Source organism: Lepidochelys olivacea (assembly GCF_965140295.1).
Source record: "Lepidochelys olivacea isolate rLepOli2 genome assembly, chromosome: 1".
Classification (NCBI taxonomy): Eukaryota; Metazoa; Chordata; order Testudines; family Cheloniidae; genus Lepidochelys; species Lepidochelys olivacea.
This window is the reverse complement of record NC_140411.1, coordinates 316,008,127-316,029,457: the sequence shown is the minus strand read 5'-3', so window position 1 is coordinate 316,029,457 and position 21,331 is coordinate 316,008,127. Positions and strand designations below refer to the sequence as shown.

The following is a 21,331-nucleotide window of genomic DNA, read 5'->3' as shown; positions in this document are numbered from 1 at the left end:
CTTTTGGATTTAAAGCCATCAGCAGCTCAGAGACTCTATCTTAAAAGGGACACAATCAACTTTCACCAGAGTTTTGATTACTTTTAACTTCTGCTTCCAAAACACACAGCAATCTGAAAAAGAAAACCCAACCTATTGTGGCTCCCTTTGGAGCCCTAATAGCATTTTAATTAAGTAGCATGGTATGTTTGCATTTCTTTTGCCCCTTCTACAATATACCCTGCACATGTTCTGGGGCAAATGCACATTCCTTCCATAGTTTAACTTCTATAACATTATCCAGATCCATTTTTACATAAGGTGTCACTATTTCTTTTTTTGCTTACAGAGTTTTCATGTACCTTTATCAAAGTGACAGTCTGATTACTCAGAGCCATTTTAAGACTCAGTGTTTCTAACATTGCTCCTTTTTGTTTTGTGCACCTCACCCCTGCTGTTGCTTCAGAGAGGCACTGTCTTTTTTTAATTTTTTTTTTACTACAACTCTCATCTGCTATTTTGTTACAAAAACAAACAAACAACAAACAAACAAAAAGAATCCAAAAATTTTTTTTTATATTCTCCTGATTTTACTGCCCTGCTGCAGCCACAACTTAAAAACATTTTAAATTTTGTAAAGCATTGAGTTACCTTTTAAGGGTTAAATGCCAAATCCCAAAGCCAAACAACACTAATTACCTGTGTCTAGCAAAAAGGTCTGTCAGTTTTGCAACTTTGAATTAAAGAGTCAAATGGATTTTTAGTGGCATTATTTAAAACAAAAACAAAACTAACTGGTCCTTAGAACTTTACATATTTACACACACACAGACAGATACATACACATTTTCTTTTCCTTAACATCCCTTCCACACTGCTCTGTTTTTTACATCTTACATTCCCTTTATACATTTGAGGCAGTTAAGTTCCAATAGAACCCTCTTATGTTCTTTTAGCAAATTTGACTAAATTGTCCAGTCAAATGATTTTAATCAGATAGTTTATTTTTGCCTGGCTAATTTACAGACATTCCTTTGGAAAAGGGCCCATTTTTCTTTCAGAATGGCTGCAAAGAAACCAAGAATGCTCTAACACTTTTCCTTTTTAACATTTTCGGTTAAAAGTTGTTTGGGTGAAATACAAAGTTTAACTGCTTAATTCCCTCCAGCCTCTGCAGAGTTAACTTTTTTTTTTTTTTTTTTTTACTCTCTTTTCTCTTTGTAATTATGCCTGGGGGTGCCGTACATAGGACCTTCTCCCCCTTTACCTGCCTCCCTCCAGCCTCTGCAGAGTTAACTTTTTCACTCTTTTTGTATTCCTGGAGTGCCTCTTTCACTATTTTCAGCTGGCTTTGGATATTTGTAGCCAGCACCTTCCAATTGTCTGCTCCCTTTTCCATTTGTGCCTTTTCCTCTTTACATGAAGACAAGCGGAGGGAAGAATCCTTACATGCCTCCCACAACAACCAAATTGCTGCTGCATCTCTTTTGGCAGCACTAGAAGGTTTGTATATGAGGATATACTGAGCCAATCTATCCTCTAGGTCCGAAATAGTGCAGACATCAGCTAGGCCTTGTTTAGTCCAAGGACTGTGCCCAAATTTTTGAAGGATTTGTTTAAAAGGTGTAATTTCTTTAACAAAAGGTGAGGTTGGAGTTCCTTCTGACTCCATTCCTCCCTCTAGTACTGGCTTACCCTGTTTTCTTTTAAACATCTTAACATGGATATTTCAATCTCTTTGTCACTGCTGGTATTACTTAGCAAGTGACACAGCCTAGATTCTGAAATCATAGCTTAATCTATGCGTTTTTCCCCTGCTACCTTCCCGGAGGCCAGCAGGTCCCCTGCTACCTTCCCAGAGGCCAGCAGGTCCAGTTAACCTATTTCTCCCTGCTACCTTCTCGGAGGCCAGCAGGTCTGGTTAACCTGTTTCTCCCTGCTACCTTCTCGGAGGCCAGCAGGTCTAGTTTAATCTGTTTTCCCTGCTACCTTCTCGGAGGCCAGCAGGTCCCCTGCTACCTTCTCGGAGGCCAGCAGGTCTAGTTTAATCTGTTTTCCCTACTACCTTCTCGGAGGCCAGCAGGTCCCCTGCTACCTTCTCGGAGGCCAGCAGGTCTGGTTTAATCTGTTTTTCCTGCTACCTTCTCGGAGGCCAGCAGGTCCCCTGCTACCTTCTCGGAGGCCAGCAGGTCTGGTTTAATCTGTTTTCCCTACTACCTTCTCGGAGGCCAGCAGGTCCCCTGCTACCTTCTCGGAGGCCAGCAGGTCTGGTTTAATCTGTTTTTCCTGCTACCTTCTCGGAGGCCAGCAGGTCCCCTGCTACCTTCTCGGAGGCCAGCAGGTCTGGTTTAATCTGTTTTCCCTACTACCTTCTCGGAGGCCAGCAGGTCCCCTGCTACCTTCTCGGAGGCCAGCAGGTCTGGTTTAATCTGTTTTTCCTGCTACCTTCTCGGAGGCCAGCAGGTCCCCTGCTACCTTCTCAGAGGCCAGCAGGTCTGGTTAACCTAATAGAAATGCCTAGCTCACTAGAGCTGGCGGTGTGCACACCAATATTTACAATAACTGAGGTTTTTTACCAATATTCCCCCTTTCGCAATTCTCCACCAAAATGTTGTACCAATAAAATAAAAACCAGCAGGATCTTATTAAAGGGAAAAAGGCAAAATACCACATTTATTGTGAATACAGAAAGGATCATAGTAAGCAGTTAGTTATAGTTATAACATTCCATTCAATCTCAAATTTATTCTCACATTCATTCATTCATACAAACATACACACACACACACACACACACAGGTTCTGCAAGGTTGTTATCATAGTTACCAGCCTTAGAGTTGCTCATGCCAAGTCACTGGCCAGGTGGCCTGGACATGAGGAGGGAGCAGGGCCTTGTCAGATGCTCATCTGATGCTCCTGGAAGTTGGTTTGCAGAATCAGACCCCAAAGTTCTCACTTTTTAGAGTCTATTTTTATAGGAATTTCTTCCTATGCCAGTCTATGGGAATTGCTTCATCATGCTGTTGCTGAATCAATCAGCAGATAGCACATTCCTGACGGCTCCAAGATGTTATCTTGTTCTTTGGTTCTCCCATTCTTGAGGCTGTTGGGTGGATTCCAGTCTGCCCTCCGGGTGGGGTCCTCTGGTTATTTCCACTTGACGCCTTCTTCAGCCGATGGACACTGGATTCTTAGGCTGGCACCTCCCTGATCATTCAGTTATTATCCACACCAAGCATCCATCCACATACATCCTCTATCTCTATTTTAATGACAATTGTTAATACAACAAAAGGGTGGGGAGTATCTGGGTGCTGTTTCTGTTGTTAGAGTATTGCTTTGAGTCTCTCTCTCTTGTGAATTGCTTTGAGAACAGACTCTGTCTTAGAATGTACTAACACAGTTAGCAGCTTGCAAGTTTCACACATAGAGGGAGAGAAACAGCACCAAAAACCAAGAAACCTCTTAATTAGTAATACCCTGGAATTTAAACTCTGGGGAATCAAACTCATTTGTGATTTTAATACAGAACTTCTTTAATATGATCCAACACCGGCCTTCCCAGCACTGAGGCAAGATTCCTTGTTGGCATGGCACGACTCCAGGCACTGCCACATTTCGCCAGTGTAGAGGAGGTCGGTACAGGAGAGTGCATGGGCACCACTCCCACTCTCTGGTCCTGTGCAAGAAGCAGCGGAAAACTGATAGGGGCACTTCCCTATCCTGAAGCCTACCCGCCATAAAGACTTCGGCAGGCAAGATCACTTGGGCTCAACAACCGCTGCTGCTGACCATTGACTCCTGCCCCTGCAAGGAAACCATCAAGTCTGGTGCTATTGGACTCTCCCCCCCAGGGAGAGCCATAGGAACATGGGAATGGCACTCCCGTCCACACTGGAGGCATTCTGGGCGGCATGGGATCTGATGTCCCTCCCGGAGCCACCGTCACCACCTAGATGTGAGCCAGTACCAGAGGCGAAAGTAATTGCGACACCGAAGCAGGTACCGTCAAAAGGGAAGCCGGTGATGATGCAGTATCCCCAACCGGCATCGCACCCCCGTGGTGTCCAAGGAGTGAATCCTCAGAATCTGACTCGGAACCTGAGTCCTATGTCTCAAGAAAGAGCTGGCACCGATTGCACCAATGGTACCGGAATAACGAGATGAGCCGGGGACTCGCACTCATGGGCTGGCCAGTACAGTGGCAGGTGCCGGTGCAGGGGCCCTTCTGGACTCCTTGGGCATTTCATCAGGCTCAGGGTCCTCAGTCAAGGAGGTCAGATTTGGTGACTTTGGAGGGTTGAGCCCCACCACCACCATCACCACCTCTAACAGTCAAAGAACTGATCACCTACCACTGTTTCCAGACATGATCTCCCAGGATCACGGACATCTCCTTCATCCGGGTCTCAGATCCTTCCACCCGACAGTTTGGAAGCTCCATGGCTGAACCCTTTGGAGTTAGCATGCTTGGAGCCGGTTCAGGAGATCCTGTTAGGGAGCAGAAAACCATCCACCAGGGCCACCTGTCTGGTGAAATGGAAAAGGTTCTCTATCTGGGCTGGACAGAAGGGGATCTTGCCCACTTGAACTACAATACCGACTATTGGTTACATCTATACCATCCAGGATTGTCTGTGTCTTCGATTAGGGTGCACCTGGCAGCTATCTTGGCCTTCCACCCAGGTTGAGTGGCAGGTCCATCTTTGCTATCGTGTTCTATAGCCGTTTCCTTAAAGGACTGGACAGACTCTACCCACAGGTAAAATAGACAGTCCCACCTTGGGATCTTAACTTGGCCCTCCTCAAGACTGACGGGGGCACCATTTGAGCCTTTGGTGGCATGCTCTTTGCTCTACTTATGGAAAGTGGCTTTCCTCATAGCCATCAGAGTGGGCAAGAGGGTCTCATAAATCAGGGCCCTCACTTCAGAGCCACCCTACGCAGTTTTCATCAAGGACAAAGTTCAGCTTGGTCTGTTCTCTGCTTGCTTTACCTGGGTTACAGCTCTTCTCTGACCTTGGCTTGGTAAATGCTGCCACCACCCAAATGACGACAAAAAAAAAATCCTTGGATCCAGGAAGAAACACTTGGGAATTCCTCCCTGTGGGATACCCTCAAGCTCTTTCATCACCACCCCCAGGGAGGAGCTGAGAAAGAAAACAAAGGAAATTAGCTGTGCAGCCAGCTAATCAAACAAGCACAGACCTCTTAGGGCACCAAAAATCCAATCCTGTTCTTAAAAAAGGTACATTTTATTTAAAAACAAAAAGGAAAAAAATACATCTGGAACTTAAGCTTTTGCTTAGGCACCCGCCACCTTCCAGAGATTGGTAGATAACAACCTGGCTGGATTTGGGGAATTTGCAGTTGCCTACCTTGACGATGTGGCTGTATTCTCAGATTCATCGGCAGAACCCCCTGGAAAACCTCCAAACTGTCTTCCAGCGCATAAGGGAGGCAGGACTAACTGTTAAGGCCAAAAAGTGTCAAATAGGCCTAAACAGGGTAATGTACCTTGGACACGGGGTGGGTCAAGGTACTATCAACCCCCTTCAGGCTAAGGTAAATGCTATCCATAATTGGCCTGTCCCTCAGTCAAAAAGCAGGTCCAATCCTTCTTGGGCTTGGCCGGATATTACTGACGATTTGTACCAAACTACAGCCAAATTGCCAGCCCACTGACAGACCTGACCAAGAAAAAACAGCCAAATGCAGTTCAGTGGACTGAGAAGTGTCAGAAAGCCTTTAACCAGCTTAAGGTGGCCCTTACGTCTGACCCTGTACTGAGGGTCCCGGACTTCAACCAACCGTTCGTTGTAACCACAGATGCGTCCAAGCATGGTGTGGGAGTAGTTTTAATGAAGGAAGGACCAGATCAACAATTCCATCGTGTCGTGTTTCTCAGCAAAAAACTTTCTGAGAGGGAAAGCCGCTAGTCAGTCTCAGAAAAAGAATGTTACGCTATTGTGTATGCTCTGGAGAAGCTACGCCCATATATTTGGGGATGGCAGTTCTACCTGCAGGCTGACCGTGCTGTACTGAAGTGGCTTCACACAGTCAAAGAGACTAACAGGAAATTTTTTCGGTGGAATGTAGCTCTCCAAAACTTTGATTTTGAAATACAGCACATTTCAGGAGCCTCTCACAAAGTGGCTGATTCACTCTCCTGGGAAGGTTTCCCAGAATCAGCCAGGTAAAAATGTCCCTGCATTCTAAGTCATTGTAGTCCTTAAAATGTAAAAAGTACTGTTTAGTTCTTCATGTATAGTAAAATTAGAGGTGTATGTATCTTATTAACTCTTTCCTAAACCTCCAGGAAGAAATCCAAGCTGGTGTGGACCCAACCTGAATCAGACTGGCCAGCACTCTCTGTGATTTGGGAGGCGTGTGATCCATGAAGTGAGGGGGAGTAGCTCCCTTTGATGGACACCCAGCCAGCCAGTTAGCTGTAAAATCCCTCTTGGTCTGTTCTCTGCTTGCTTTATCTGTAAATGGTTAACAATCCCACAGGTAAAAGAAAAGGAGTGGGCACCTGACCAAAAGAGCCAATGGGAAGGTAGAACTTTTTAAAATTGGGAAAGAAACTTTCCCTTTGTGTGGTGGTCTCCCAGCAGCAATGCTGTAAGCAGCTTTAAGCCAGGTATGATTATAGATGATCAATTCATACCTTGAACCTACTCATCTGAAGCCGCAGATATGTAAGAAAATTAGTGAATGTCTAAAAAGACGCAATTAGGGTTATTTCTTGTTGGCTTGTGGACTCTTCTGTGCTAACCCCGGATGCTTTTGTTTGCTTGTAACCTTTAAGCTGAACCCCCAAAGAAAGCTATTTTGAGTACTTGATTTTTGGAATTGCTCTTTTAAAATCTAGCAAAAGCCTAAGTTCCAGATATATTTTTTTTCTTTTTTTGTTTTTAATAAATTTTACCTTTTTTAATTACGGGATTGGATTTTTGGTGTCCTAAGAGCTTTGTGCATATGCTGTTTGATTAGCTGGTGGCAACAGCTAATTTCCTTTGTTTTCTTTTTCAGCTTTTCCCTGGGGGAGGGGGGAAGAGCTTAAGGGTACCCCACAGGGAGGAATTCCCAAGTGTTTCTTCCTAGGTCCAAGGGTTTGGGGTTGCATTTGGGCGGTGGCAGCATTTACCAAACCAAGGGCAGAGAAAAGCTGTAGCCTTGGGAGCTTAATATAAGCCTGGAGTGGCAGGTGTTAATTTTTAAAATCCTTCCAGGCCCCCACTTTCTGCACTTGGAGTGACAGAGTGGGGATTCAGCCTTGACAGATGGTATTGCAGTTCCACAATAACCAGGAGGTTTTCCTCCTTGTGTTCTTCCTGAAGCTACCTGCCAATAGCCAGGAGCAGAGGTGCCATGCGCTAGACATCAGGTGGATGCTGGTTTTTACCTAGATAGGGTCAGATCGTTTAGGAGGACTACTCAGCTCTTTGTAGCAGTGGCTGATAGGATGAAGGGCCTCCCAGTCTCAGCCTAAAGAATTTCTTCGTGGATTACCTCGTGTATTCACATGTGCTATGACTTGGCAAAGGTCCCTTCTCTGGCACTGGCAGCCTGCTTGACAAGGGCGCAAGCATCTTCACTAGCATTCGTGGCACAGGTTCCCATCCACGATATCTGTAGAGCAGCCACATGGTCTTCAGTCCACACCTTTGCAACCCATTATGCTATCACGCAGCAGGCCAGAGGTGATGCTGGATTTGGCAAAGCAGTGCTACAGTCTGCTTGTTGTTGAACTCTGAACCCACTTCGTCTATCTGCTTGGGAATCACCTGCATGGGAATGGACATGAGCAAGCCCACAACAAAGAAAAAAATTACTAATCTTTCCATAACTATTGTTCTTTGAGATGTCATGTCATTCCCAAGCCTACCCTCCTACTCCTTTGTCAGAGTTGCCTGCAAGAAGGAACTGAAGGGGTGGTGGGGTGGCAGGCCCCTATATAGCGCCATGAGGGTGCGACTCTAGGGCACACTGGGGCTGACCCAACAGATACTACTGAGGGAAAAATCTTTCTGTGACTGTGCACGTGGCTTGCACACACCTACATGGGAATGGACATGAGCAATGCATCTCAAAGAACAACAGTTAGGGAAAGATGAGTAACAGTTTTTTCAGGTTTTTTTTAAGGGTAAAGAAGTAAATTGACAAAGCAGAATGAGTGAGTCCATGTTTTAATAACACTAGTAAGACATGGTCTGTCTTTGAGCAAAAAATACCCAGAGTGTATATTTTTATGGATAGTTTTTAAGATCCTGAGCTTTATAAATACTCTGTCATGGGATACTCAAAACTGAGCTGTTCTGGAAACTTAACTTTTTTTGTTTGCCTACATATTAGATTTCTGTAATATAACTGTGTAGAGCACACAGATTCTGCTTCACAGGAAGGATTAACAAAAATCTGCAACTAGGGTTTTTGATTTCAAAAGGGCTGACTTTCAAAAATTAAGGAAATCAGTTAGGGAAGTGGATTGGACTGAGGAATTTATGGATCTAAAGGTAGAGGAGGCCTGGGATTATTTTAAATCAAAGCTGCAGAAGCTATCGGAAGCCTGCATCCCAAGAAAGGGGAAAAAATTCATAGGCAGGAGTTGTAGACCAAGCTGGAAGAGCAAGCATCTCAGAGAGGTGATTAAGAAAAAGCAGAAAGCATACAGGGAGTGGAAGAAGGGAGGGATCAGCAAGGAAAGCTACCTTATTGCGGTCAGAACATGTAGGGTTAAAGTGAGACAGGCTAAAAGTCAAGTAGAGTTGGACCTTGCAAAGCGAATTAAAACCAATAGTAAAAGGTTCTATAGCCATATAAATAAGAAAACAAAGAAAGAAGAAGTGGGACTGCTAAACACTGAGGATGGAGTGGAGGTCAAGGATAATCTAGACATGGCCCAATATCTAAACAGATACTTTGCCTCAGTCTTTAATAAGACTAAAGAGGATCTTAGGGATAATAGTAGCATGACAAATGGGAATGAGGATATGGAGGTAGACATGACCATATTTGAGGTAGAAGTGAAACTCAAACAGCTTAATGGGACTAAATCGGGGGGCCCAGATAATCTTCATCCAAGAATATTAAAGGAATTGGCACCTGAAATTGCAAGCCCATTAGCAAGAATTTTTAATGAATCTGTAAACTCAGGGGTTGTACTGTATGATTGGAGAATTGCTAACATAGTTCCTATTTTTAAGAAAGGGAAAAAAGTGATCTGGGTAATTATAGGCCTGTTAGTTTGACATCTGTAGTTTGCAAGGTCTTGGAAAAAATTTTGAAGGAGAAGGTAGTTAAGGACATTGAAGTCAATGGTAAATGGGACAAAATACAACATGGTTTTACAAAAGGTAGATCATGCCAAACCAACCTGATCTCCTTCTTTCAGAAAGTAACAGATTTTTTAGACAAAGGAAACACAGTGGATCTAATTTACCTAGATTTCAGTAAGGCATTTGATACTGTGCCACATGGGGAATTATTAGTTAAATTGGGTAAGATGGGGATCAATATGAAAATTGAAAGGTGGATAAGGAATTGGTTAAAGGGGAGACTACAACGGGTCCTACTGAAAGGTGAACTGTCAAGCTGGAGAGAGGTTACCAGTGGAGTTCCTCAAGGATCGGTTTTGGGACCAATCTTATTTAATCTTTTTATTACTGACCTCAGCACAAAAAGTGGGAGTGTGCTAATAAAGTTTGCGGATGATACAAAGCTGGGAGGTATAGCCAATTTAGAGAAGGACAGGGATATCCTACAGGAGGATCTGGATGACCTTGTAAATTGGAGTAATAGTAATAGTATGAAATTTAATAGTGAGAAGTGTAAGGTCATGCATTTAGGGATTAATAACAAGAATTTTAGTTATAAGCTAGGGACGCATCAATTAGAAGTAACGGAGGAGGAGAAGGACCTTGGAGTATTGGTTGATCATAGGATGACTGTGAGCCACCAATGTAATATGGCTGTGAAAAAAGCTAATGCGGTCTTGGGATGCATCAGGAGAGGTATTTCCAGTAGAGAAAAGGAGGTTTTAGTACCGTTATACAAGGCACTGGTGAGCCTCACCTGGAATACTGTGTGCAGTTCTGGTCTCCCATGTTTAAGAAGGATGAATTCAAACTCAAACAGATACAGAGAAGGGCTAGTAGGATGATCCGAGGAATGGAAAACTTGTCTTTATGAAAGGAGACTCAAGGAGCTTGGCTTGTTTAGCCTAACTAAAAGAAGGTTGAGGGGAGATATGATTGCTCTCTCTAAATATATCAGAGGGATAAATACCAGAGAGGAAGAGGAATTATTTAAGCTCAGTACCAATGTGGACACAAGAACAAATGGATATAAACTGGCCACCAGGAAATTTAGACTAGAAATTAGACGATGGTTTCTAACCATCAGAGGAGTGAAGTTTTGGAATAGCCTTCCAAGGGAAGCAGTGGGGGCAAAATATCTATCTGGTTTTAAGATTAAACTCGATAAGTTTATGGAGGAGATGGTATGATGGGATAACATGGTTTTGGTAATTAAATATTCATGGTAAATAGGCCCAATGGCCTGTGATGGGATGGGATCTGAGTTACTACAGAAAATTCTTTCCTGGGTATCTGGCTTGTGAATCTTGCCCATATGCTCAGGGTTTAGCTGATCGCCATATTTGGGGTCGGGAAGGAATTTTCCTCCAGGGCAGATTGGAAGAGGCCCTGGAGGTTTTTCACCTTCCTCTGTAGCATAGGGCACGGGTCACTTGCTGGAGGATTCTCTGCTCCTTGAAGTCTTTAAACTACAATTGGAGGACTTCAATAGCACAGCTATAGGTGTGAGGTTTTTTGCAGGAGTGGTGGATGAAATTGTGCAGGAGGTCAGACTAGATGATCATAATGGTCCCTTCTGACCTAAATATCTATGACGTTAGCTGATTTAAAGAAAACTCTTCAGTTTAATAACGGAGCCACATGCCATGCAAAATATTTTATTTTTGTGAAACAGTGTTATAAATGTGCATCATACTTGTGTGATTCTAATTTAAAACATAGTACAATTTTATCCTGTTTTTCCATCTCCATTGCTACACTGTCACTAAAACAATGGTGCAGCAACTTAAATTTCCAGTTTTTATGAGAGCTGTTTTAGATAGAGTAGCCCTTATAGAAATTGGAGAAAAACCTTCTTTTAGGGTAGGATCTGTTTGTGAAACCCACCTCTGAAGGAGAAATACAGATTGGGACCCTACTATATGTGGATTGGATAACTCTGTACATATCTTCATGAGAGAACGGTAAGAGGATGCTGAAGCTTTAGGGAGGCAACAGGTGTGGGATAAGTGGGGGGCTTGGAAATCACTGGGTAGTTGTTTTGTATAAGGCTGAGCACCTTTATAGGCACGTAAGCCCAGGTCCTCAAAGGTATTTAGGCTCCTAATTTCAGTGAAAGTAAGGAGCCTACACACCTTTGTTGATCTGGGACTTAATGTTTGTTGTAAATTTCAGTGGGAGGGCTAGTTAAGAGTCAGACAGCTGGGGGGATTGGGGGTAGAGGATCAGAACTAAGTTATATGTGTTGAAGAGGTGAGGAGAAAATTTGGTGCTGGGACAGAACCTGGAAAGAAATTAAAGGATAGGTTGTGTGGGATAAGAGCTCTGATAGTCTGGAGCATAAGCTCCTCAAACTCTCCTTTGCAGGAATTTGCACTCCCCTTGTTGCCACTTCCTCTGCTGACAGGAAATGCTTGTCTTTGAGGGGTCAGGCTGGGACTTCCCTCTTCCTCACTAGCTCTGTCAGCTCCTGGAGGTCCATGCAGAGGAACATAGACCTCCAGAAGAGCAGAGTTTTTGCTGCTGTGTAATGAGATGCATCCTGGATGAGGGCCTTTCAGCAGTGGAGTGACTGTGCACAGGATATACTTTTGGCTAACTCCATTCAGTTTTAGTAATCACAAGGGTGTACTTGTGATTATAGTAGGTACAAAATTTTCAGACTGGTACTTCTGTTCTAAAGCACAGTTCCCCTTTAAACTTTTTTTCAAGGTCAGGCTTGTTAATATTTGGACTTTTTTAGTGCTTAGATTTTTTTTTTTAAACTTTACTTTTAGGGAATGTTAGCTGGACTCAACTAAAACTCTTCAAAATTTTGTGAATGTGACGAATTCTTCTATATCCGCCATTACTTGATTTTTAGGGAGGTCCCTCAAAACCTAATCAGTCTCTTTCAACAATATTGTGATTGCTGAACTGATAAGTAAAATCTGTGGTTTTGAAGAACCTAACTTATTTTTGCTTGTTTACTTAAAGAAACCTTGGCCGCTGCAAAGAACTTCTGTTGCTTTGTTTTTCTGATTTTATTATTGGACGCTACATTGAAGTAACTGTAATAAATGAAGAGGAATCTCTAATAGCAGCCACTGAACCATTCTCCCTAAGAAAGCATAAAGTTATTCCGGAGTTACAGCACATGAAGACTACAGTGGCTGTAACAGAACGCAAAAGGTACTAGCAAATAAATCCACATTCAGCTGTGTCAAATATGAAGGATATGGAAAGGCATGCCTTTATATAATGCTAATTGAAGTAAATGTATAACTTTAGTTTCAGGGCAGTTTATCGTACTGAACTAGCTTATCTCCTGTTTGTAGCTACTATTCATTCAGTAAACTGGAAAAAGAAATAAAAACAGGGGTTTTTCTTCAGAGCTCCGTTGACTGAAATAGTTTTTCCCTGTTCAGCAAACTATTTGAACTTTCTTTACAGATGTTTTTCTTATGATTCACAAACTGTCCTCCTGCTGCATGTTATACACTTAAGAATGAGCTAGAGGCTAATTAAAACTAAAGGTGTTGCCAGAGTGCACCCACTGGTAGGAGTGGTGCAATCTCATGGTGTTTTAGACAGCAAGACACAAACCCAGGAAATCCCTTGACTGAATTACTGATATGTGAGACATTGGTCAAGTCATTTGATGTAACTGGGTCTTGGCAATACAAACTAGAAATTTCTTGAATGAAAAACTGGAAGCGGTCCTTAGATAAGTAAATTTTCACAACAGACAAAATACATTTTAACAGATACTCTAAAACTGTAACTAACATTAAATTGTTCACCATGACACCTTCGGTAGGGAGGAAAAAGTTGGGGTCATAACATTTGAAAGTAAAACATGCTTCTATAACAACATTCTCTTCCTCACCTCAATGTAGCAAACTTCTGTTCCTTGTTTTTATTTGAACCTAAACTGGAAAAAGTTTCATTTACTGTACTTACGCTTTGGTATTGCTGTCTTTGTAGCCTTGAGGATGGTGTTTGCTAACTTGTGGTCCTTCATGTGAATCTTTTTTTTTTAAACTTATGCTTACTTTAGTAACTACAGAATCTTGAGTTTTGTTCTTACTCTTTAGTAAAGAAATCCACACTAACCAGCTCAGTTCAGTTTGTAAGAACTACTTTGTGCAACCTAAAAATACTGACTTGAAGTAACTTTGAATTCTTATTTTAGAAGTTGTAGAAGATGTCTTCCAAGTTTCCTACCACACTATCCCATACCGGATAGATTAAGAAAATGTGTGGAGCAAAAATCGGACATACTGACTTTTCAACCTCTACTTGCAGAGGTATGAGTGCGCACATATATGCAAGTGTAAAATATCTCTTTGCATCTTTTTGAATGCTAACCTGAACACATACAAAAATACTCCTGTGTAGTTGCTTTCTTTGTTTATATATATATATATATAGGTTAAGGCTGCATGTCTGTCATGGAAGTCACAATTCCATGACTTTCTATGACCACTGTACCTTCTGCAGTGGCCAGTGCTGGCTCAGGGGCTGCCCGCAACAGCAGTTTAGGTGTGTGGGAGGGAGGTCAGGGCTATGGGCAGGTGGTTGAGGTGCGGGGAAACACTAACCTTGGGGTGGGGCATGTCCCTGCAGCTCCTAGCCAGAAGGGCCAGGGGGCTCTGCAGCTCCCACCCCTGCAGCTCCCATTAGCTGCTGTTCCCGGTCAATGGGAGCTATGGAGCTGGCGCTTGTGCTGGGAGCAGCGCGCAGAGAGCCCCTTGTGACCCCTCCCCCTAGGAGCTGCAGGGACACACGAAGCCAGGTAGGGAGCCTGCCAGCCCTTCCAACCCTCTCTCTACAGTCCCAGCAGGGGTCCCGGGCCGCTGTTTCTCTCCCTCTCCCCCCCCCCAGCACTCGTGGGGGTCTTGGGCCACCACCCCCCAGTACCCATGGTGCCCCTGCACTACCTCCGTGCAAAAGCCCCCGTGGCGCGCGCCCCCCACCCACCCCGCCCAATTTTTAGTTAGGGGTATATAGTAAAAGTCATGGACAGGTCACAGGCCATGAATTTTTGTTTACTGCCGGTTACCTGTTCATGACTTTTACTAAAAATACCTGTGACTAAAATGTAGCCTTAATAATGGTTATCATGTAGGTCTACAAAACCTAGTTACAAAGTAAGAGTCTGATCCTGGTAGATGCTCTCTTGACTTTAGTGGGAGTCAGAGTATTGCAGGCCCTGAACCAGAGAAGAAATTAGAAGGCCTAGGCAAGTGAGAATTTGAAAATGGATGGGGAGTATATTAGAGTGCCATATGGAAAAGGCCATCTCAGATGCCAGAGCTGCAAAAGAACATGTTTCTTGAACTAGCAGTGTATGGTTGTGGGGAAGAACAGAGAGGAAGTAGGCACAGGATTAACAGGAATAGGTAGGAGGAGAAGGACAGGGTTTGTGAAGTAGGCTGGAGCAGCTCTAGAGAGTTTATTACTATACTGCTTTCTGGATAATGCAGTGTTTCACAACTCATCAGTGTCCCAGCTCTTCCCCAAAATTCCCTGTGTCAAGGTCTGAGTCTAAATGGTTGGAGAAAGAGTTCACAGAAGATTTGAGGGGTTATGGGTTATGGGTTTTTTGGGAGGGGTGGGGGAATCCTTTAAAATAATCCAGAAACCAGAGAGAGGACTGCTGTTCAACCAACATAACGTAAACCAGCAAACTCTCTGGTCACATTCCATTTGTGCATATTGGTAATTTTTATAAACTCCAAACAGCCATAAACATGGTAGCTCTTCGTCTACAGAGCTCAAAGTCCTGGCTTCTGGTTAGCATGCCCTTGTGTCTCCTTCAGAATCACCCAGCTACCTTTTTATGGTCTAAGCATAACTGCTTCAGCTCTCACCTAGGACTCTGAAATCCCGATTGTGATTTAACAAAAAAAACCTGTTGTCTGAGTTGACAAGTGGCTTCTGAAGGGTACAACTGAGGCATTGCAATAAGACACCAGGGCCATGAGACTGCTTCCAAGAAACTCCAAATGACCTGTATGCTCTGATGCATGCCAATCTTTCACAAGCCAAGAATGATCTCTGTATTTTAGCCTTGTGGTAAGCCAGGGGTTCTCAAACTTCATTGCACCGCGACCCCCTTCTGACAACAAATATTACTGCATGACCCCAGGAGTGGGGACCAAAGCTGTCCTGGGTGGGGGCCTGTAACCTGATCTTCGTCTTCCAGGGCCGAAGCCAAAGCCTGAGCCCCACCACCCAAGGATGAAGCTCTCAGAGTTTGGTTTTGGCCCAAGTGGTAGCGCTTGGGCTTTTGCTTCGGCCCTGAGCCCCAGCAAGTCTAATGCCGGTCCTGGCGACTCCATTAAAGCAGGATCACCACCCACTTTGGGGGTCTCAACCCACAGTTTGAGAACCCCTGTGATAAGCTAAATCTGCTGCTAAACATGTGGCACAGAATGCAGTGACGGCATTTGTTAATCTGCTAATGCTGCTACTTCTGCATTTCTGTTTTATTTGTGATTTGGGAAAAAGGTGAGAATCGCAGGGTAATCTGAATTTGAATCCTTCCTTCACTGTCCAAAATAGTTTAGGGCTCAAACAAGATTCTACCGTTTCTATCTATCCTGGGCTGCTCTCTCCACATCCTCTGTTGTTAAGTGTCATAAGTGTTCTCTCTTGGAGTAATGTTTGACAGGGGGATTCTTTCAGCCAGTGTTCTTCCAGCTGTGCAAGGGCATGCCTGCCTTGGCAGCGTAAACATGAGTAATGTTGGCCAGTTGAAAAATAAGTGGTCTAAAATAAGTCCCACGCTCTTTTCCCCTCAGAAGTTACAAGGAACTAGGGTAGCCTGAATGCTATTTGTCGTTGCTATGTTTTTAAAAGCGTCTTTTGAACTGCATAAATCAGTAACATTTTTTACCTTATCCATTTCCTGTGAACCACTAGCTTTCCTGATACCAAGAATTACAATTCCTTTGTCTACTTTTTAGTACCAGTACTGGATTTTGCTTTCTTCTTTTGAAAGAAAGGAGTTAAATACAAACAGTTAAATACAAAAACATTTTTTTAACTCTTATTAAAATTATTTAATTAAGACCTTCTGACTCTTCCAATAGTTCATTCTCTCTTATTTTCTCCTAGAAGTTCAGTATGTTATTTTAGGGTGCAGGAGTTGGTATTTGGTTTTAGAAAAAAGGGTCTCTGAGAACTTTATGCTTACTTAAAGGTCAAATACTAAATCTTAGATATTTTTGGAACTACTAGTCTTCGTTACAAAATTAGTAGTGTGATCTAAATAAAATACAGCTAAAATCAGGATACTTCTGTATTTACCCTTTAAGATGATTTTTAGAGACATCTCTTAGATTATAATGCAAAAAGTGTAGAAGTACAGTGGCTTAGATTTTTCAAAGGAACCAAAGGGAATTCTTGAACTTCAATGGGATTTGGGTGCCTAACCAGCTTAGGTTCTTCTGAAAATCCGTGTTCACGTACATGAAAATGGTAAATTAAGGCTGATGTTCTTCCAAAATTCCCATTGTCACTTGCTACCTTTCATTAGTGGATAAGGCACTGAACTGGGAGACTTGAGTTATGTTTCCAGCTCTGCCCTAACTTCTCTGTGACGTTCGGCAAGTCATGTCATTCTGTGCCTCTGTTCTCCCATACCTTTGTCTGTTGTTGTCTAGTTAGGTTGTACACCTTTTGGGGCAGGGACTGTGTCTTCATATGTATTTTGTATGGCGTCTAACACAAGGGACTCAGATTTTTGTTGTGGCATCCTAGACACTATTGCAATACACATAACTTACTTTTTTTTAATTTTCAGCGACTGAATCTGTCTAACTATAAAGCAAACCTTTCTACCCTGCTGTGGCTTGAGGAGATCCATGCTGAAATGGAGATCAAAGAATTTAGCATGAGTGGAATCATTTTGAAAAAGAATGGAAACTTCTTGGTGCTGGAAGTGCCAGGGTTGGCAGAGGGAAGACCTTCCTTATATGCAGGTGATGATTTACACTTAATAAAATTGTTAAAGCTGAATAGCAAGATGATCAATATTCTCAATCTACACAATAGAAATTGATGCATTTTATCTTTTCTATGTTTTCTGTTAAAAACATTTGAAGAGACAGGTATTAACCCTGGCACCTAGATAAATAGAACATTATGCCAATATATTTTATTACAGTGCCTCAGAATGTTTGATTTCTGGAGATGTTATGCTTTGAAGAGGCAGTGTATGTGTTTCTGTGTGCTTTCATGGCTTGTCCTGGTATAGTCAGGATTCTGATGTACAGTAATTGATTGGGTTTTACATAGAAAATATACTGTACTGTTTAGTATTATACTAAATTAGAGAACATGTGAGAGGCTAAATGTAAAACCAGGTTAAAGGAGTTAACTTTTTTAGGTCAGAATTTTTGAAATCTGTTGCATTGTGTGGGATGTTGTTTCCAATAAATAGTGCTGAAACCGTGTTAGTCGCATACCACAGTAGGTGTCTTAGAAGTATTACTTACACACACAAACACACACACACACACACACAAAACTAGATATTCCAATTTTAAGAACATAAGACTAAATTGAGCTGAGGTGTGCACAGATGCATCATCTTCAGTGATGTCCCTTTGTTGGTGAGTTTGCAGGACCCTTGAAACTCATTAAGTTTCACTGTATTTCCCCCACACACACACGCACACCCACACCAGTGGCTAGTATTTCAGTGAGAATTTTCCAATATCTGGTAACAGTATTTTTATACTAAACATTGTATTTAACTTTTTTTAAAACTAGGTGACAAAGTGATATTAAAAAGTCAAGACTACTCTGAGCATATAATAGAGTACATTGCCTATGTTACTGAGGTGAGTGAGTTAGCTTTTCTGCTAAAAACAGTAGCCCACAAAACTAAGGGGAAACTGAGAGTTAAAGGAGTAATTGTTTAGCTTTTGTGAAACTGGATTCATTTCAGTTACTCTCCCCCAAATTATTGATTCTACTTTATTTCATACTATGTTCTTTGAAGACAGAAGCTTTTGCTTCTTCTCAACACCACAAATTTCACCCATTAAAAGCAAACTCTGTAAAACTCTTATATAGAAATATGAAATTATATGGTAGATGTTATCCATTTTTTGTTTTTAACTAGTATGAGCAAATGTTCCAGGAGATTTTTCAAACATAAGGGATCTGATCCTAATGAGTGCTGAGTGCCGTCAAATCCTACAGGACTAATAAACTGTCTTTTTTTTTTTTTTTTTTTCCCCCCTCTCTTTAAAACAGATTCACGATGAAGACGTTACGCTGAGACTTAACCCAGAGTTTGAACAGGCTTACAACTCTGAACCCATGGATGTAGAATTTGCATTCAATAGGTATTTTTGTAGACTTTTAAAAAGCTGTATTTCACTGTCCTTTATTATGTTAGTCTTATTACATGACTATTTGCTTAATTCTGAAAAGTTCACATGAAAGGAAAGGACAAACAAAATCTAAGAACTGGATGGTCCACTGCCTGGCATCTTCTGTACTCATTAATATCTCTGCAAAATGCTATCAAATCAGAAAGGGAGTGATTTACATTTTTACACACATTCTTTTACATGTAAATGACTACTCTAGGAGCCAGGCAATGGAAAATTGGACTCTGTAATTGAAATAACTTTGTGGCATCAGAGCAGGACAAGAATGGCTGACATTGACCTCACTATATTATTTTTAGTATGCTGCCAACATCAAAACTTGCTTAGAAAGCATTATTTTCCATAAAAATTCATCACTTCATCTTCCTTAATAAAACGAGTTGGGTTTTTTGTTTAAGGAAAAATATCTTCCTATCCTGCTTATCTCTGAAATCCCAGGTAACTTATTTTGTCCTTTTAATGAGAAACACTTTTCATATTTTATCAATCTATCTATTTTAAAGTTTGGTGAAATATGCCTATAAAAGAAACTTGACAAAGTAATCCTTCAGCTAAATACCACATGAAAACAGGAATTGAGGGAAGAAATACATGGTTATAGAGGCTTAATATTTCATTTAAGTCTTTGATATATAGCATTGATTCAAAGAGGAAGTGAGTATTGCTGTATTCTATGAAAACTTTTTAGTTTTTAGTTTAATCTATACTATTACTATTCTGTTGACAGGACTACCAGCAGGCGATGCCAGTTTGCAGTCGAACAAGGCATCTATCTGGGTGAAAAAGGTAACCTTCCAATAGCGTGAGGGCATTTTTCCTCCCCTTCAGAAAATACTGATGTGAAGTTAATGTACTGTACTCTTTTGGTCAGATTTCAAAATGCAATGTTTCACTGGGGCTTCTATTCATTCATCTAAAGTACCCCATATCTTTGTTGAGAGAGGAGCAATTCTTTGTCACAGAGCAACCACTATGAAAACTGATTTTCTCTCTGTGGTGTTTCTACATGAGGAAAGCAGTTTGACTCCAATTAGAACTAACATATCTAATCAATTTCTAACTACTGGTGCCACTATGTTGTTTTGCACAATGTGAAAGAGTTCTGCAGGACTTCCCAGCTTGGGTAAATTGGGAAAAATGCAGGAGGAATATAGGGAAGATGCAGAATTCCCTTTTAACTTTTTACGTAATCCTCCTCTGTTAGAGTTGGCTAAATATAATGGCCTTTGTATTGAAAAGAGTTGCACATTTCTGATCAGCTCTACAGACTACAGAAATGTAAACATGGATTTCAGTTTTACCTTCCAATTCCTCCCTCACCATACCTAGGGTTTTTACATCAAATTTTCATAAATTGGACATAGCTAATTCAAAGTGCAAGGAAAGAAGCTGATGATTCAGTTATAATTAAACCCTAACAGTAAGTATCTTAATGTATCTATATTGATAGAGCCATGTAAAATGCATTTTCAAAAAAAAAATTCTTTTTCCCTTCCTTAAACCCAAAGTGTTATTTCCAAATACTCTGGTTTTACAATCCCCACAAGTTGTCAAGACTTGGAATAATATGGGATGTCGTACTGTTGCTGCTGATCGTGAACAGTATACCAAGAAGAAAGATAAGGTAAATCTACTATAAATGTATTTCTTATAATCTTTTACACTTAAATGCCAACAGTTTGCTACTGCAGATATAGTCTTTGACAGGACCAGCACAATAGTGAATGCATTGTTATATCTGGTGTATTTATGATGTCTTCCTTCTGGTGGCAACGATCTTGTTTCACAGTTCAGTGCTTTGAGTGGATCAACCTGTGATCCATGATTTTGGTTTCTGAAAGGGAAACTGCTTATGAAACTATGAGTCTGGGTTGTCAGATTTGCTTTAGACTGGTTTTTGTAAGCTCCTTTTAAAAAAAAAAAGAAGAAGAAAGATACTGGGCTGCAAATCATACTGACTATAGGAGCCAATGAGAATTCTTATTGTGAGGCATAATTATGCTTCCTGATGCGATTGATCCAGCCTTGATACGACTCCTGATTAAACACATCATAAAAGAGGTGAATATTTCCTTAAAAATAGACAAAAAAGCACATATTGGCAGTTCTTATAGGAAAGAAAAACAGATAAACCAATGGTAACTTTTGAAAACTCATCCAGATCTGCAGAATATGTGTGCAATTAGCAACAGTGCTTTAAGATGTCATGAGTAACTTTTTTTCTTTTGCTCAAATAAAAGGGGCCAGGATGTGAGGATATTTGTCTGGGTTTTTCCTTTCCTCTTTGTCCTTCCCGACAGCTTTTTCTGTTGATATGCAGTTAAATGGGAGGAAGTGCTAAACATTTCTAACAGTCTTAAAAGCATTACAAAGAGAGAATAATTATAGCATGCTTACGTTTGATTATTTGTGTGTGTGTTTTCTGTAATGATCTTTTCAGAAAAAGAAAATGCAAAATGAGCAAACAAAATGCATGGTGCCAAAGGAGAGAAACATAGTGGCCATGCCTCGAATGGTGACTGTTGCTACACAGACAAGTAAACTGAGTATGTTTTAATGCTTTCTTTCCATCTTGTACTGATGTTTTGGATTTGAAAGTTGACTGGTAAACTGGTTTGGAAGATGGAGTGTGTGTATGTG

The 21,331-nt window shown here is 41.5% G+C and overlaps 1 protein-coding gene across 4 annotated transcripts in view; it reads left to right on the top strand.

Moving 5' to 3' along the window:
• Positions 1-21,331, top strand: part of MOV10L1 (Mov10 like RNA helicase 1) — a 97,346-nt gene that overhangs the window by 21,579 nt on the left and 54,436 nt on the right. For 3 of the 4 annotated variants that reach the window (XR_014709111.1, XM_084610389.1, XM_084610387.1), the window contains exons 9-16: positions 12,276-12,470; positions 13,474-13,588; positions 17,092-17,269; positions 18,063-18,133; positions 18,552-18,643; positions 19,419-19,477; positions 20,200-20,315; positions 21,132-21,237. Coding sequence is in view for 3 of the 4 variants with exons in the window: in XM_084610389.1 (XP_084466515.1) it covers positions 12,276-12,470; positions 13,474-13,588; positions 17,092-17,269; positions 18,063-18,133; positions 18,552-18,643; positions 19,419-19,477; positions 20,200-20,315; positions 21,132-21,237 (932 nt within the window). In the remaining variant the exon portion in view is untranslated. The remainder of the gene's footprint in view (positions 1-12,275; positions 12,471-13,473; positions 13,589-17,091; positions 17,270-18,062; positions 18,134-18,551; positions 18,644-19,418; positions 19,478-20,199; positions 20,316-21,131; positions 21,238-21,331) is intronic. The other variant, XM_084610388.1, reaches the window with a different exon arrangement.